At 38.6% G+C, this 18,641-nt stretch overlaps 1 protein-coding gene across 1 annotated transcript in view; it reads left to right on the top strand.

The window, feature by feature from the left end:
* cacna1bb (calcium channel, voltage-dependent, N type, alpha 1B subunit, b) overlaps positions 1–18,269 on the top strand; it is a 157,877-nt gene extending 139,608 nt beyond the window's left edge. The window contains exons 40-47 of the mRNA XM_080303293.1: positions 260–369; positions 2,020–2,183; positions 2,654–2,783; positions 2,870–2,980; positions 6,138–6,176; positions 8,467–8,731; positions 11,454–11,677; positions 13,324–18,269. Of these exons, the coding sequence (XP_080159419.1) occupies positions 260–369; positions 2,020–2,183; positions 2,654–2,783; positions 2,870–2,980; positions 6,138–6,176; positions 8,467–8,731; positions 11,454–11,677; positions 13,324–13,890 (1,610 nt within the window). The 3' untranslated portion in view covers positions 13,891–18,269. The remainder of the gene's footprint in view (positions 1–259; positions 370–2,019; positions 2,184–2,653; positions 2,784–2,869; positions 2,981–6,137; positions 6,177–8,466; positions 8,732–11,453; positions 11,678–13,323) is intronic.
* The last annotated feature ends 372 nt before the right edge of the window (positions 18,270–18,641 follow it).

Raw genomic sequence — 18,641 nt, 5'->3', positions numbered from 1 at the left:
AGAACATTAAAGAGAAACACATCTGTTGTGAAGACATACTCGCCATAAAAAGTTAAAAATCACTGTACGGTTACCTAGTCACTAGTGGACTGTGTACTAACTACTTCATAAGATGATTAGTTTTTGTTGCCGTGTGTTTTCTTTTGGTTTGCTCGAGTAATCCTGCTGCAAACTGTTGCAGTCTCACCCCTGAGTTGCTGCTCCTCTGTCGCCATCTGCTGCTTACTTGGAGGAACTGTCTCTCACTTGTCTCTTCTAGATAACGAGCTGACTGTGGGGAAAGTCTATGCGGCTCTAATGATCTACGACTTCTATAAGCAGAATCGTGCTAAGAGACTCCAGCAGCAGAATTCTTCAGATGGACCTCAGGTACATCACGAAGCAAAATTCAGCCATGCGTTATTATCTCCAGCTCACTTCATCCAGTTAGAAAAAATCCTAAGCAAATGAGATTATTTGGTCACACCCATTGTCTGCCTTGCCCTCACTGGTTGCACCTGTTTCATGTTTGTTCCTTGTGTATTTATAGTCCCCTGTTCCCCTGGTTAGATGTCAGTCCATCTGTTTAGCAGCCTGTGTACCCTCTTCTTTATCCAACCTGTTTGCGTCCCACTGTGTGTTCATCTCCATTGTTTCTTTCCAGTTTTATTCTAAGTCATTGTGAGGTTATATTATTTTTGTGTAGTTTTTCCTGATCATCCAGCCTTAGTCACTTCCCATGCTTTTGTTTGCCAAGCTTCACTTTTGTTTGTTTGCTTCAGGCTGTTTCTGGGTTTTTTGTTCCTTCCTGTTTATTCATGTTAAAATTAAAGCTCGCCTTTCTTTGGTATCCTTGCCTCTTGAATTCCTTCCGTCTTTTGGTCCTTTTTAGACTTGTCTTCAGAGTATTTCTTGACACATTGATTTTTGATATTTGCCAAATTGAAGGATTCAAGTAAAAGGAAAGGGAAAGAAACAAAGCTGCTGCTATTTGAATTCAGAAAAGGGATTTTTTTAAAATCAGGTTGTTTGAAAGTGTCGTCTATAATGATGAGAATTATCACAGAACTCTACCACCTAGTCTTTTGGTTTTACAGATTTTGGTTTTGTTTAGTTGCATTTACGTTGCTGTGTAAAAGTCTTGAGCCGCCCCTTCTTCTTTATGTTTTTAGTTGTATGTATAGGCACTTTGTTACTAGCAATCGGTAACAAAAACACATAATTCGATCCCATTTCCCACTAAATGCCCAATATCAAACTGTTCCAAAGGAACTATTAGCAAAACACTTACACTGCACTGGAAACGGACAATTGGAGGACAACAGTGAGTGTCTACAGCCATCTGTAAAACACATTAAAGGCTCTGTCATTGCTCAGTTTCTTTGCATTTAAGCCAGTGGTGTATGGGGTGTGGTCAAATCTGATGAAATCAGAAAAGTAACATCAGATTTTGATCCATCATGCATTAACATCTGGAAAGCACTTGATTGGGAGTGGCTTCATTTTTCAGCAGGATAATGATCCCAAACACAATGCCAGTGCAGTAAAAGCATACCTGGATAGAAAAACACACAATGAAACACTATCAGTCATGAATCGGCCTCAGAGGAGCCCAGACCCCAACAGTATTGAAGCAGTGTGGGATCATCTGCCAACATCCAAATAAGAGCTTTCAGTGTCTTTCAAGAAGCCCGGAGAACTATTTCTGAAGACTAGTTGAAGAAAGTTTGTCTTAGAGAGTTCAAGCTGTGTTAAAGAATAAAGGTGGTTGTACCAAATACTGACTTTCAACCTTGATAAAACTATACAAATTCTGTTTTTGCCTTAAATATTTGCATGCCTTTTTGCACGTGTTTCAATACATGCCCTGTTAGGAAATGATGGTTGGCTGGCTCATAATCAAGATGAAAAAAATAGTCTATAGCATTAACCTTTGTACGTGTTAGATGTGTTAATAAGTAGATTTAAATATAATTATACTAGCTTTAATATTTTCTCCACTGATGTTTTGTCAACTCTATGCTATCCTTCTTTCTCCAGAGTAAATTGGGGTCCTTGTTCCGTCCTGTACTGCCATTCACTCACATACAGGAAATAGAACCACCGTTCTCCAGGCCCAAACAAGTCCTCTCACCTGAGCCTGAAAAGAAACCAGAGGCCTCGACAGCTACCAACACCAACACCTTGATTAACAAGGACACAATGTAAGTGACTTTATCTATGTCGTTCCAAATGAAGGAATGACAAGCTGGGAGTCATCAGCATTGCAAAGAATATCATTGCAAAGAATTACTCCCTCATTAGACAGCTGACTCAGATTGTTCGGGGTTCTCCACACGATGCACGTTGCACAAACAGATGCTCAGAAAAAGCCATAAACTGTTGATCTGTGAAACATTTGCAGGCAAACCAGATACAACGGCAGCCAGATTGAGTTATTTTGATTTCTTTTTCCTGTTCATATTCAACCACATCCCTGGCCATTATAACCTAGCAGGGTTTGAATTGTTTACAGTTTTATTTGAGGAAATCAAACTGAAATCAATGAGTTCATCTGAATCCAGCAGGCTCAGAATGACTGGAATTAAACTACAGACCTGAAGTAAAACCTCCTTGACACTGCACTGCTGACAGCATCCGATATTACAGTCAGAGTCTTTTTTTTCTTGCACAGACTCAACCACAGGACTGCCATAAAACATTCCCAGTCTGGAGATGTTTCTCAGGCTTCACAGAAGCCCAAAAGTCGAAGAAAGCTGCAGAGAGGCCAGTCGGAGGATGTGCAAAATTTAACAAGACCTCAGGTAAAAAAATCACAGTCATTAAAATGTTTATTATATAACATACACTCTAAGTATATGCACTTATGCCTGTGTTGTCTTTCCTTTAGGAACAGGTTGAACTGAAGCAGGTGGAGAACACTTCAGATGCAGAGGCATATCCCAGCCTGGAAGGTCACTGCAGAGCAGCCTCTCTTCCCCGACTAAATGCTGAATACTACGTAAGCTCTCCGGTGCTCATGAGGTCATGCCTCTTGTTTTACTACTCACAGGAAGAATCTTACAATACTTTTTTGTTTTCTAGATTCTTGTTTTAGTCCAGAAATTGTGCAACTTTTTTTTTTTTTAGATAAAATGGACTGAAAAAGGCTGATGGGCTGCTGAAGGGTTACTGGTTAGAGAATGCAGCCGGAAGCAGTGGCTCTCTGTCAGTCCGCATCAATTCAGCCTGTTGACCTCCCCTGAGAATTTCAGATATTTTACCAAGGAGGAAATTCAGCATGGAGATGTGTAAAGAATAAAAGATACAATAAATATGCAGATAGAGGAAATTAGTTAACAGGAAGCAGCTTCACACTAACTGAGAGGAGCTATCACACCTGGCAGGGACAAAAATATTTGGAACTATAAAATACTGTGTCTAATTTTTTGGTTTCTGTACTTTGATCATAGCTCGCTCGTTACCAAATCCATTAACTAAAATGCATCCAGTGTAGAAACAACAATTACTCTACCTTTGATGCGATATAAGGTTTTGTTAATTTGTACTGATGTATAAAAGGCAATGATATTACCAAGGCAATAACCAGATGAGATACAGCACTGAGAGTTTTTAAAGCATGACAAGCTTGAAATCTCTTTTAAAGAAAAGTGATAGATAAACCTTAGATATGACGTCTCAGATATTAAAAGCTCACATAATGCACAGACATGACAGTAATGCTTTTCTTTTGTAAATGTCTGAATGGAAACAGCTAAGCACATTACCTAAGATGTTTAACTTTAAGTTTATATCTCCTGCGACCAAACACTAAAATAAAGTATTTTATAATATGCATTTCTATGAGTGTAGAGTGCTGCAGGGATGGGTCTTAAAACCCAGAAATGATTTGACATTTTGCACCAGTTACTCCAGTTCAGTTGTCGCTAAAACAGCGAGTTTTTTGTTAAATGCATGAATTGATAAGTGTATTTAATGTAAACTTCAAAGATTTTACATTAAATACACTACGCATTTCATTCTAGAACATAAAAATAGGTCTGCTACCAAACAGCTGAATGAGAAGCTATATCATAGCTAACATAGGAGGTTAGGTGGTGAAGTCATGTGACCGTAGTGCAGTCAATTTAGAGACAAATGTTAACACTTTACATAGTTATATTAAAAAAGGTCATAAACCATATGCTGCATGATTATTATATAACATTAAAATTAGGTATCTTTCAGTTTTTGTTTTTGCGATGCAGATTGAAAAAGCTGGCATAAAAATCAAACTGGCTTGTTGTCAAGGAAACCAGTTTGGTACTGACTGGTCTAGTTGAAATTTTAAAGTCCTATAATTTTCTTACATTTTTATGATATTTACTGTAATCACGCTCACCTACAAGAACGTCTGAGTTTTGCGTGACTGCACTAATTTGTTCATTTTTATGACATGCACTTTTTTAGCAACCATTATTAATTATTTCACTTTTGTGAGTTACAGTAGCTGCTCGTGGCTGCTGCATTTGGATGTCATGTTAAGATAAATTTTCTGTCCATCATTTCTGTGTTTCTGGATTTTTCCACCTGTCAGATCTTGTCAGTTTAGCCTTGCCGTTTGCCTGTCTGCGTTTGTGTGTCTGTCTCTGTCGTTCTGCTCTCTTCCACAACACGTAACATGTGCTTTCCTTATGTTTATGTTGCATTTTGATTTCTCACGCTCTCTCTATTTTAACGGACCAGGCTGGAGTTACTCTGTTTTTCATTTCTGTTAAGACGTTTTTGCAAAGGATCAAACCCAACAATGTGCAAGTTGATCGATTAATATTTAACACTTTTTCTAATACTTGTTTTTAGAGCAAAGATGAATCAAGTATGAGTAAATACTGCAAATGTCACATTTTTGATGCTCTTTTAATGTTTTTAAAGACACAAAATAATGTCAAATGTAGCTGGTGTACATACAGAGGTGCCGGTTGCAATAGGGCTTAGTGAAGTGAAATATACATGAGTTTGTGGTAAATAAAAATACTCCAAGGAGGCAACATTACAGAAGAAGCAGCTTCTCTTGGAAGTCGCAAAGCAGAACAATGTGAACACATGATAAAGAGACAATTTTGTACACTTTTCTACTTAATTGTCTTTTAAAAGCATTTGAACACATCGACTGCACCTTATTCTTATTGCAAAAAAATCATAAGACTGGCAGCAGATTGAGCAGAACATGTTATAAGACATTCTCATCACCCCTAAGCCTGGTTTTGAGCACCTCCCCCCTGTTAGATCCTCTCCTCCCACCTGAACACCATACGCTACTGTGAGCCACCACACATATGGGCAAAGTTAATTTCAAATTCAGGACATGATTCACACCAGCTGCAGTGCCCATCACCATGCTTATGCTCAGACCAAAGTATTCAGTGAGTTCCTACTACATCCATCTTTGAACTCAGCCTTCATTTCAGTCAGGAGTCCGGATCGCTTTGATCAAAAAGAAGATTGTTATTCCATCTGCAATAATTTCGACTTGATGGCATGGCATGATATTGCAGCCAGAGGCAGAGAGAGCTGCAGTGAGGCCCCTATACAAAACAAAGTGGGTATCAATGACAACAGACGTGGCATTGATGTGAGATTTGCCATTTAAATGTGAAGAAGGAAAGAAAAAGTGTGTTGTCATTGAGATCAGCTGACATAGCTGATCTGGTCTCCATGGCTTGTATAAAACTAATGCTATGCCTGATATCAGCTACACACCTGTAAAGTTTGTGGCTTTATACAAATGACACATATCTGCCATTTGTTGTTTTTCCAGACAAAATCTAACCTTTTACTTTTTCAGTATTAAAAGTTTGAAAGACTTTGTATCACGTGACTGTTTCCTCCTGTCTACATACAGACAGCCATTAAGTATTAAAATGACTAAAAACCACATTTTGTGGTAGTTTCCATACAGTCGATGTCTCTGTCAGGTAATGATGACACATGTGTGTGTTGACAAGCAGGATGAACACATTGTTGGTTTTGGTCTTTTCATTGACAGAAATATAAGGCAGAATCTCAACTGACTCATCCTTCTTCAGATTCTGCTCTCCTTTTCTGTCTTCCCTTTCTCCTGATTTCGATGCTCACTGCTAATGTTTTGCCCACCTCCTCTTGTGTGTGCTGTCTGATAGCGGAGCCACCCTCGCCACGCCCCTGGGACCCACCTGGCAGTATGTACCACCTGTTGTGCCACACCTCTCTTTCTTCTCCTCTCTCCTCCTCTTGTCCACACCCTCTTCTTTTTCTTCTTTTCTCATGTCTGTTTACCTCCATGTGCTCCTCTCATCACAGGAGTTCACACCCTCCCCACCATCATTGATAAAATGACCCCCCACCTCACAGTTTAATAACTGCTCATCCCATTAGACTGTTCATAGACACAGTAGACACATTAAAACCCAGTATTAGCCGTTAAACATACCCAGAAAAAGCATTTGTATGTTTAACTGAGGTATGTCAAGCACTCTGTCCTGCTTTTCAGTATTTGTTACAGCAGTACAGTACTACACTTTGGTAAAAATGGGTGTATGTATGTAAGTGTTGTTATCTAGTGTGTAGTTTTTGCTTGTGAGTTAGTGTGATCTTTAAAAAAGAAACACAAGGTTGAGACAGTACTGCTGCTTTTCTGCTATCTAAAAGGTTTTCTTTTTAAAACCTTCTCCAACTTTATCTGTCATTTGTTGTCATGTTTGGTCTTAAAATCTTATTTTTCCAGACAAAATCGAATCTTTTATAGCCTCTTAGTTGAAGGCATGTTCTCTGTTAAAAGACAGAAAACCTTTCTATCACATCACTGTTTCTTCCAGTGGTGTGAATAGAGACAGGAAGAATTGAGAGATTATACCACTAATCTAAGAGGTAAGATTTTAAGACTGTGGACTAGATAAACTGACTTGGTAATATGATTTAGATTTTATTTTGTTGGCAGTGTTGTGATATTGTTGTGTGACTGTTGCTACAGGCTAGACTGTGAGGTAGGAACAAAAAGAACAGCACGTCCAACCTATTCCTGCCTGTGAAAGCAGCAACCAATGTACAAAAAAATAAAGAAGAAATGAAAGAAAAAAACGTTTATCCACCAACCGTGTTTATCTGTTTTTAGTGGGCTTACAGTATGATTAAAGACAATGTTTTTGATTGGCTAAAATAATTAAATAAAATCTACACAGTAACCAGCAGGTGGGGTTGTAACTCAGCTGCTGTTCCAGCTTCCTATCACACAAGTTACCTGGTAGCTGTACTGGTCAGTAAGGTAAGACTTTGTTGGAGAGAGTGTCACTGTCCTCCAGGCATTTATTCAAAGTACTTCAGGGAAAATAAAGGATGACTGTGCAAATTTAAAGCAACACACCTCTATATAATTCTGCTTTAAACACTACATATTATAGGCTGTCTGGTAAAAAATAATGGCTCACTAAGCAGCTAATGAGCCTATTTTCTCAGGCGCTGGTACGGTAGACCCAAAACAGAGCAAAAAGGAAAATTATTTTAATCAGGCAGACACAGACATAAATACTTATAATACTAATGTCTCTGTAAAGTTAATCACAACTACTGATACATCAGTACTGTGTTTCCAGCATGTTTTGGTTGAATGTAGCACAGGTAAACTATCTTTGGGTGTACATGGCCATATTTTGGCAAAATATGAGTGTCTGGATCATCTTCACATGGATGTGAGTAATTAGATTAAGATATAGCTGTTGGTTGGAATGTCTGTTTTCAACGGGGAGTAAAGCAAAGCAACAAGCAACTAAATTTTAGGCCTGATGGCTAAAAACGATACAATAAGTTGTCACTTGGGCACTGGGTATTCACAATGTAGTGGAATTTAAAAACAGTGGATAATAAACAAAAGCACAAGCACAAGACACTGTAATTAGCTAGTTACAGTTATTGACTTTCTCATCTCCTCTATACAGGCATTTCTAACATAATTCATTTACAAAAAGAGACAAAGCACCATGAAAAAGTCAAGCTGTACAAACAAAATCACTTTTTCCCAGATATAATCCTGATCATAAATTTCTTTAGCCACAATAATACAGAGTAACTTGATATTTTGACAGCCCAAGCTGCCACAACCTTAATTTGAGGCTAACCTTGTAGTAATTGACTCATTATTTACATTCTTTGTAAAGTTCGATGTACCCTCTTGGGAAAAGAATAAAATGCCACAAAGCCAGTGTCACCACCCCCACCTTTTCTTTGTTCACTAACAGAGTTGCTAGTGAAGTCCAGTAGCTTCAAGTTGTGTGACAGATTTTTGTTCCTTCTTGTTAATTTTTTTAACATCTGTGCTTTGAGTAGATGGGATCGAATGTCAGCCTTTAAACAAAAGGCTGTCTCATTGTGTGTTGTGCATATTTTTGGTGATTTACTAAAATTGATTTGGGTAAAAACAACTACTTCCAGCTTCACGCGCTCTAGTCTCATAACACACCTGTCTTCCCTTCTCAGCCGATTGTGGACCTCAGTCCAATAAAGCGCTCAGCATCCTCGCTGACACCACAGCACTATTACCAGGATGTCGGGCTGAAGGACTATGACCTGGAACGCCCCGGTCAGGCTCAGTCCTCTGGAGGGATGGGCCAGGTCCAGGGCCAAGACAGAGCCCACCACCATCACCACCATCACCGCTGCCATAGACGCAGGGATAAGGACAAAGACAAGAAGCAGAAGTCTCTGGATAGAGCTGCATCAGTGCAGCCATCCAGCACCGTTGGTGAGGCATTCTTATTATATGCAGTGTTGGTCAAGTTACTTGAAAAAAGTAATCAGTAACTAATTACTGATTACTTCCCCCAAAAAGTAATCCCGTTACTTTGCTGATTACTTATTTTCAAAAGTAATTAATTACTTAGTTACTTAGTTACTTTTTAAAAACACGATTTACAACCTGAATAGGTGATAAAGCGATAGATCTTTCAGCCCAATTCTACTTTTTCTACATAATCCATCATACAAAATGTAATCAAATGGAAAAGTCCCTTTTTAAAACTTGTTTTATTAGTTTTAATCTTTTAACTTTATGCATCAAGCAAAAATTTAATTATATGCAACATTCTCTGACTTGAATAAATTAGTTTAACATTTAAACCTATTTTCTGCACATTCCAGCACATAAAATAAAATATTTTTTGTGTTTACACTCACTCTTTCAAATAGATGCAAGTAAAACACAGCAGAAAATAAATAAAGTCAAAGACTCAGCGGTCCTGTTGCTCTATTTTCACCTGTAAAGCAGGAGCAGGGTAGGCGGAGGTTTACCCTGGTGCAGGTGTGCCGCGGTCAGTTGAAGAATCCGCGAGTTTCTCTGTGAATTTCCCATTACGTCGTTGTGCACTGGTGCTTGCTTGGAAGTTTAGGGGTTTTTTTCGCTGTAAAAAGAAGTTTTCTTCCCACGCACAACGGACACTAATGTTTTTGTCACTTTTTATGGAATCAAACTCAAAGTAAGGTCAGTACTTCCACGCTTTAAACGCTGCACGCTCATACTCTCTCCCGCACTCGATATATTATCCATTGTTGATCTGCACACAGCTGTTGTCACGAACTTCGCACTCGCTTAAGTCACTGTCATGAGACATTCTCGCAAGAAAATCACGGTTTTAGTAACGCAGCGTTCCTACGGGAAAGTAACGGTAATCTAATTACTGTTTTTGCAATAGTAATCCCTTACTTTACTCGTTACTTGAAAAGAGTAATTGGATTACAGCCCATCTCTGATTATATGATTAGTAAAGATTTTTGATTTATAATGTACAGCACATAATAACAAAAGAGAACTCTTTAAAAATGTCTCGACCCATCATTCAATTCAGTAAACATAATTCTATAGCCACAGTTGTACTTTTACTGAACTGAAACTCCTCTTATAAAGCATTTCAATTCAATTTTATAAAGATCCAAATCACAACATCAGTGTCATCAACACCCTTTGTATTGTAAGGTTGGGACAATACAATAATACAGAGAAAACTCCAACAATCAGCCAATGCCTTGTCAGAACCAGGCTTTAGGAGGGGCAGCTGTCTGCTGCGACCTGTTTTGGGTGACAAAATCTGTGTTTATCCTCAGCCAACAGAAATAAAATATTTCTCTTGTGATGTCAAAACATAAAGAAAACTTTTATAGTTCAATATCTCAATCAGGTATTTAACAGCAAGAACCAACCAGTCTCTACTAAAAACACATTCATTTTGTGAAACAATGAAAAGTACCCATATATAACAGCAGTAAACTGAACAAAAGGTCAGAATTTGCAGCCACTGGTTTCTTAATTATGAACATTTGAAAAAAACTATTTTTTGCAGTTTGTGATGGATTACAGAACACGAAACATTTTGGTAAGAAGATGGATGTGTGCTGTTAGATGGATTACAAAGACATTTATCGCAGATGTTTATGATATCTAAGATCCCCTGATTTTTCCTCTGCCAGCTACCGGCTGACTGATATCTAGACAGACATTTTTAGCTGTCAAACTGCCTGCATCACACTTCCTTAGTTAGGTTTTGCACAAAGAATATTTTTTTTACTGTTTTTATGTATTAAATTGTCCTCTTTCTTGGATAACTTTAGATCTTTCGGCACATCCTATAAAACTTACCTACAACACTAATGTTCAGTAGATACACTGACTATTTAAGAGTGTTGAATGATTGATTAATTAGTTAGCTTTTAATCTACAAGGAGACTATTTTAATACCAGAACTTGGCATCACTTCAATAGAGAAACAGATAGCAATCCAAACTTTTCCTTTCAGGCATTGCTGCTGAAATTCTTCATAGGATTAAAGTTCCATGATCGGGTTATGTAGGTGAAGGGTTTTCTGCAGTGCTTCAGTCAGGAGTTTCTCATGTCAGTCTTTCCATATGATTAGACGAATTTTGCTGGGGATTTCTTTTTCTGTCTGTACCTTAGCACTTCATAAAGGTCTCCTGTGAATGCTCTGTTCCAAAACCTTACAAATTGAATTGTATATTAATGTGAAAGCTTGACTTTTTCTTTCATTGATTAAAACAAACAAACAAAAAAGAAAATCTCAGCTGCTGCTCTCTTTTTTGGACCATTCTTTGTAAACCCTAGAAATTCCCAAATTCAGTGTGGAATAGTGGGCTGCTCAAATGTCCGAGCTTCTCACCCTTTGCAGGAAACTCATTTCTGCTGCTTGTATCCACAGTTTCATTCTTTCAGTCCTCATTCATTCTATGCTCATGACTATAGGTGGGGGTAGGAATGTAGATTGAATAGTAACTCAACAGGGTCGTTTTTATGCTCATCTCTCTCTTCACCACAATGTATTGGCAAGTTTCACCAATCCATCTTTCAATCTTGTCTTTTTAACTTTGTGAACAAGACCCCAAGATACTGTTATCCAGTAGGATAATATAATAATCAGATAACTTTATTTATATACAATTTTGATGGTACCATCCTCCAGATTCATTTACCGATCCCTCAGCTGAAGGACTGTCCAGAGAGCGAGCAAGGGAACGGGACCGCAGTCGGCCTCATGAGAGGAGGCACCACTCCTCAGCGGGAGAGAAGCAGCGCTACTATTCCTGTGAGCGTTACGGCAGCAGAGAGCAGAGCCACACCAAGTCAGCTGGTCCCAGCCGATCCACGTCTCCAGGAGAGGGACAGGACTCTGGTTTCCTCAGACAGGTGAGTTACCTGCCAAACTGTATGTGGCTTAGTGATTAACAGCTTGCTTGTTATGCAGTCTGTATGTATTCAAACAGTGGCCTGACTTACAGCTTAGTCAATCTACATCCACATTTGCATCAACACCCATTTAAATTGCAGTTTTGAGCTTAATCAACAATGAAAGCCTCTAGATTTGTTTAATAATTTGATGTTTAAGTTTTTCAAAAAAATCTTTTTGAGTGATCGCGCTGTATGAGGAATGATCAGTAAGTTCTGGGAAGAGTTCCATCAAAACCTGATTTGGGCAATCTCCCATTAAAGTTCATCCTCTCAGGCATGTTCAGATCTTCTCCAGAATGGCGGATATTTATAGATCTCTCCATGGAAGTCCTCTCTTCGCTGTGTTTAGAAAGAAAGAAAGAAAGTGTACTTTATTGATCCCCGTGGGGAAATTCCTCTCTGCATTTAACCCATTCACTCAGTGAAGCAGTGGGCAGCCATTGGGCGCCCGGGGAGCAGTGTGTAGGGACGGTACCTTGCTCAGGGGTACCTCAGGGTAGCTGTTCAGGGGAATCGAACCCCGACCTTCCAATCATGGGGCCACCACTCTACCTACTGAGCTATCCCTGCCCAATTTACAATTTACAGAGAGCAGACAACAACTCTCTGATCATGAAAGGTGTGTTTCCAACTATAACCAGGCACTTTTCAGCAGTATTCAGTTAAGCTGTCCACAGTATCTAAGTCCATGTCATCCGAGGAATGAGTTTGAGAGCATGTTCATACTTTTTTTTTTTTTTTAGCCAACATTCATCAGGTTGTGCACCATCCCAAAGGAAGTCCTAAACCGTTGAGTAGAAGGCAGTTGTAATTCTTTTTAGGTTCATGAAGATGTTCCACCTTTAATCTGAGAGGCTTCAGTTTTAAAAAAGTTTTTCACCTTTATGGTGGTCCTGAGATCGCATTACAGGCATTTAGCCCCCAGTTACACCTTGGTCCACATGACCTTAATAACTCAATTGATTGCAAGGTGGGGCAGTAGTGCCTCAAAGAATTCACACCTTGGCTCATGTGACTATAATGACCAATTCCTTGGTTCATGTGACTCATATGATGACAGAATGGGTCAGTGACTCTAAGGACCACCTTCAAAGGGACAACCCCACTAGGGTTTAATATGGTAGCACTGAAAGGTCACATGGACTGCAACTTAAGAAAACACCAGCAAACAGAAAAATGCTGCAAACGCACACAAAACACAACGAAAACACAAAAAAAATGCTGCAAAAACTGAAATGTTTTGGTTTCTGTCACTTCCCCATCTGGTCCATCTCATTATTGTGTCCCCAGAAACACTTCTGGTGGGGTTTTTTTCTTAAAAGGCTATTATGCTTTTATGCAAATCAGTCCTAATTAATGGTTTCAGCTTGGACCTCCCTTGTGTCTGCAACTACAGCAACAAACCTGCTGCCTTCTCATAGTAACATTGGTCTGTATATTTGTGCCCATGTGGCTTATTGTGCTTTTAGATAACATAAAGAAGGGATGTCTTTACAGGATGTATGGACAGGTGAACAAATAACAAACATTAAAACTAAAAAAAAAGGATTAATCCTTCAAAGTCGCTGTTGTGCAACTAAATCATTCAGTCTTTCCTTTCTCAGCATGGCGGCAGTGTGGTTAAATCTGGCCACGGGACACTTCCATCTGGTTCAAGCACACCGGGTCGTGGTCGCAGGCAGCTCCCCCAGACGCCCCTCACCCCTCGTCCCGCTGTGGCCTACAAGACTACCAACCCCTCCAATCTCCCATCCAGTGCCATCATGGCTACAACAGGGCACCAGACTCGCTTCAGCCGTGGTCTTTCAGAGCATGATCGCTTACTCGGAGCCCACGAGGAGTCCCCAATACCAATTACTCGAATTGGGTCTGACCCTAATTTAAACCGGCAGCAGCAGGACTCGTCTCAGAAGGCTCTCCTTGATGAGGAGGACTTCCAGGATGCTTTAAGCAGCCAAGGAGGAGGCCGCTCTGCCAGAACTGCTGCCTCCTCTACAGCCTCCGCATCTCACCCAACTACTGCTACACCCGTCACAGCACCCACCACACAGGGCCGAGCAGTGGTCATGCCTAATGGGTACCACTTCACTCTTGGGGTCAACTCTTCGTCTGGGCCTGGGAATAGAGGAGCAGGAAGTCTCAGGGAGAGGGAGGAGGATGACTGGTGCTAACGTGGCAGAAAATTTTAGAAAGCCTGCTGTTAGCTAGAATGGGGCAGCTCATGAGTGCTGCTCAGCGCTCAGGTCAGGAGCTGGTACAACAGGAGGCCAGGCGACTGATACAGAAGAAAACACGATGAGGGAAAGTCAGTGGAAAGCGCTCTGAGAGGGGATCAGAAATAATTACAGCTTTTTAGTGTTACTGTCTTTTTAATATATCAACCACTTTCAAGAGAAAAACACTGACTTTTTCTAACCCCTTTACTTGCACTGGAATTAGCGCACATGTGGAGGCTCTCAAGTATTTTGCCTTGGCCAGTATATTCAGTGGAGAAGAAGACAAAAGCCAAAATATCCCTGTTGTTTGTGCTTTAGACTGATGCTCATCCCCGGCATTGATATGACTGCCCACACCACACTTTTTATTGCTGTATGTCTTATTTTGTTACCAAATTTCTCTCTCTTGCTTTCTCCTGGTTTGTTTCTTTATTGTATTGCAGCACATCTTTACCAGAGCAGATTAGGAAAGCTTTTTGTTTTTAATGTATGTCTTAAAATTCTGTCATAACACCCAGTAAACACAAGAGTCACACAATGACTTAAGATAAGACCAGAGTTGAGTTTTTAGAATCCCACTTTTGTAAAATCTCCCAGATGTAATTTTGTGAGAGCACATAGGGACTAGAACAACTCGTTTTTGACATTAAGTGGCTAACTACTAAGTGCCTCTTTTACCACAATGTATTAAAATGGAGCCTGACTTTGGGTCAGTGGAGGTTGGGTGTAGCTAAAAAAACGCAAAAGCAAAAACAAAAAAAACGTGGTCAGAACAAAACTTGTGTTTGAATCTGGGTTGAAAGCAAAAAATCAAAAACAAAACATTTCTTTTGTGATGAATCTTTTCGTAGGAAGATTAAAATTAGAGATCCAAAGTGTAGTGCATGCCAGGGTTGTCAAAATAGTGTCTGTACTTTTGCCTGAGGGTGTGTGGTAAGCATTTGCCTTTCTCTTTCAGATATACTGCCAGACATTTGGTAGAAAACATTCTCTGAATGAGGGGAAAAGTGCCATTTTTTTTTATGATTTTCTGAACATGAATCTCACATCCAGACAAATCTGCCTCCTCAAGCAAATCCCTTCTTGGCCATATTTGCCCAAATTTCACGGGTTTCCTATCTTCTAATCTTTCCTCAGACAAAGTTTTGCGCGAGGGTACCTGTGTGCGTATTTATAGGTACAATAAAGAGTTGTGTTGTTGCTGCTGACTGTTGACTTAAAGTAGGGCTATGCAACAAGACGACACTTCATCCGCCCTGTAGCTTTACCCTCTGGAAACTCCAGATTCAGGCTTTAGTGTGACTGTGACCAAATTTTACATTCATGTGTGAAGAGCTGTAAATTGTAAATGTATCATATGTGTACAGTTAACTGACAACACACACTAAAGGCACGAATGGTATCCAAATGGATATAAGTGAATTCACAGGGCATTTTTGAGGTTTGCAAGTTGACTGCACGACGCCTACTCAGATAGAACCACCCAAAATATAAAACTGTGTTCTTCTCTTTCCAGACTTGGGTCAAGTTGTATTTTTAAATAATTGTAGTGGTTTTTAAACTTGCTGGGAGAGCCAGATTCTTCAGATTGTTAATGAAGTGGTTTTATGTCACTCAAAAGTGAGAGCTGAACCAGACCTGTACCAACTCCTCTGAATCTTTACCTCTTCCAACTGGGCAGGGTATAAATCCTCACAGAATAAGGCTTGCAATACTCTATTTTCTTTACAGTCAACAAATTTCAAACCAAAACTCAGTTCTTTCTGTGCTTTATTAGCCTGAAGCCCATTTATACAACTAGCAATGGCAACCTTTCTGAATAGATAACAAAATATAATTTTATAAATTTCATATCTTACATTTTGTGTTTGTAGAGTATTTTTTTCAATTATTTTTTTAAACTTAGTTACTGTAGACTTTAGAAATGTTTTTCAACTTAAAAACTACTTGGGTTGGTGCTAGTAATTTGTTGGCAAACATTTCCAGCTCTATATTGATCTTTAGAAAGTTAAAAAGTGCATATAAAATTAGTGCAAATGTCATCTTAAAACCTTCTTGAAAACTAATATTGAAAAATCTCTGTTGCAATGACTTTGGAGCTTTCTGATGAAAAGGATAACCAGCCTGACATTTCCTGTTCTGTCATCTCATTTTTATATTTCACTATAATTTTTTTGAATATTAAAACATATATAAATAATGTAAGAATATATTAAAGAATATATAAAATGCAGAATATTAATATTAAAAGAATCGGGGGGGGGGGGGGGGGGGGGTTAACTAATAAAATGCAGCGATCTGGTAATTCTGGTTATGTGATGCTACTTCATTGTTTAAGCACACTGGGTTATGATTGCAGACATCTCTAACTGATGCCATTCTTTTACCCCTGTGGACTAAAGATGTCAATTTATCTTCCAGTATCACTTTTGCTACATTAGGGCACCGATCTGTTTTTAACTGTTCATTTTTAGAGCATGGTCACTTATTATCTAAAATTAAGGCATTAAAATTTCATCAATCAGTCCTTTAAAAGTGTTAAAAATACTAGATGTCAGAGATGTTATTTTCTGTATCGTAAGGTTAGCCAAAATGCTCATGAGTAGCTTGATCTGCTAGCTGACAATAGGATTGTGAAGTGTAAATTAAATGAAAACTGAATTTCAGCCAAAATTTTGTGGGATTAATGAAACTGGTACTACAACTGTACACAAGGCCTGGTGTATTTTGTATTTCAATATGAATTGCAGCAGTGAAAACCAACGTGAAGTCCAGTACAAGCATTTCTAACAGGCTAGCTTACATGTATTAGTTTGCTCGTGACGCTAACAACAAAAGGGTTTTTTTTTATGTTCAATTAGAGCCTCAACTAAACCACATAAACTGATCCAAAAAAACACATTAATTATTTTTCTTTTTCCTAAATTTTGTTCTTGTTAAATGAATCCTATATTTTATTCTGAGTCACATTTAGCAAAGTTTTAAATCTAACTTAAGATATAGGGCCAGTGCTTTATTTTGATTTAGCTACATGCATCTTAAGCGCGTTTAAACATGAGAGGTCAATAAAGCAATATGTAATATCTAAACCATACTATATAATCCAGTTAACTTACAGTATCAAAAATATTGGTCCTTACCTACAGAATCTACACATTCATAAATATCCTAAGAAAAGTCACTGAAAACTGTTATTTTGTCACAAATTTGAGTATTAAAATTATTGGATAGTAAGAAAGTGTTTGTGGGACTTGAACTGTTGTTTAGGAAAGGAAGGAAAGTGTCACCCAGTGCAAGCGTGTGGTTCACTGATGAATTTTAAATCGTTTCTGGGCAGCAGTTTTGAATACACAGAGAATACTTAAATCCACTCTTTGTTTAGTTCTTTTATTGGCTTCCAAATAGGAATAGTGCAGAACATGGCCAGCCCTATCCTTTAAAGTACATGGCTGAAAGAGTTCTCTTTAATGACAGCCTGCTACTTAAATGTACACTGCTATACATTAGGTTGTAAAGCTTTGAAAATAGGCAAGAATTTGTTTCTTATATCAACCATGGAGGTGATGATTATAGTCCTTGTTATCTGATATCTGAAAAACCTCCTGCTTTTATTATAGTACAAAACCTCTGTGCCTATTTTGTTCTGGCAAGTTTATAAACATGCAAATTATTTGCAAATATTCTAACCCGGTCTGATTTTATCCAGATACAGTTGTAATTTTTTTCTCTTAATTGTGCAATGTACTTGATGGATCTCACGGGATTTTAGACCATAAAGGTGTGACTCTGTTCTTCATCAGGGCAACAATAGATTGCTTGTTGTCTCATTGCAAGTTGCTATATTGGGGCAGAGATTTGTGTTTATGTCAAAGACCTTATTTTCAAACCTCCAGTGAGCCCTACGTAACCAGGGTGCCAAGTTTTCCTCTTCCAGTTTTCTAAAGCTCCCCTCCCATCCCCCTCTGGACATGTCCTCTTTGCATGTTCTCAAAAGAAAATGTGCATGTGCTAAGAAAAAAAAGAAACAAAGATAATAATAATAATAGAAGTATTGTTTGGCTTCATTATGTCCATGATTTGTACAATTCGTTCCTTGGTTGTATTTTCTGATTATCTAAACAAACGATGTATCGGTTTCAGGTAAAGAAAAAAAAGAAAACAAGCTTGAATAACATTTTCTCACAGAACCACCAAAGTGGAAGCAGATTAGAGGTTCTGGAGTGGCTGATCCTTCGCTGCCTGATCTGTTACTTGACTGTCCTGCAGTCATTTGGACTCTACCTATAGATTTTGTATGAATATAAGTCATTGAATAAAGAGGTATGATTATGAAATGTCGGTGTCTGAAGATTTCCTTGAAATGTCTCTTGATTGAGTTTGGTATTATTTACCATTTTATTAGAGCTAACATTTTTTTGTTAGCTTGAGACCTTCGGTGGTTTCTACAAGGTAAAGGAAGGTAAGCATTCAGTAGACATTAATTAAATAGGAATTTTAACAAATCCCGGCTTCTCAAGTTTTAAACACACTAAAACTGGTGCTGTGCTACCTGATATCTGGAGATTAGGATGCCAACCACATGAGTACAGATGTAATCAGCCGTTGTTTGAACCAGACATCACAAGCATATTGGGTGATTGACAAGCTGTTACATGCATAACATGTTATATGTGTCTTTCTGTACAAGGAACCATCATTTATAAATA

Source organism: Astatotilapia calliptera, chromosome 7 (genome assembly GCF_964374335.1).
Source record: "Astatotilapia calliptera chromosome 7, fAstCal68.1, whole genome shotgun sequence".
Taxonomy (NCBI): domain Eukaryota; kingdom Metazoa; phylum Chordata; class Actinopteri; order Cichliformes; family Cichlidae; genus Astatotilapia; species Astatotilapia calliptera.
The sequence above is the reverse complement of the archived record's forward strand: the minus strand, read 5'-3'. Positions and strand labels throughout refer to the sequence as shown.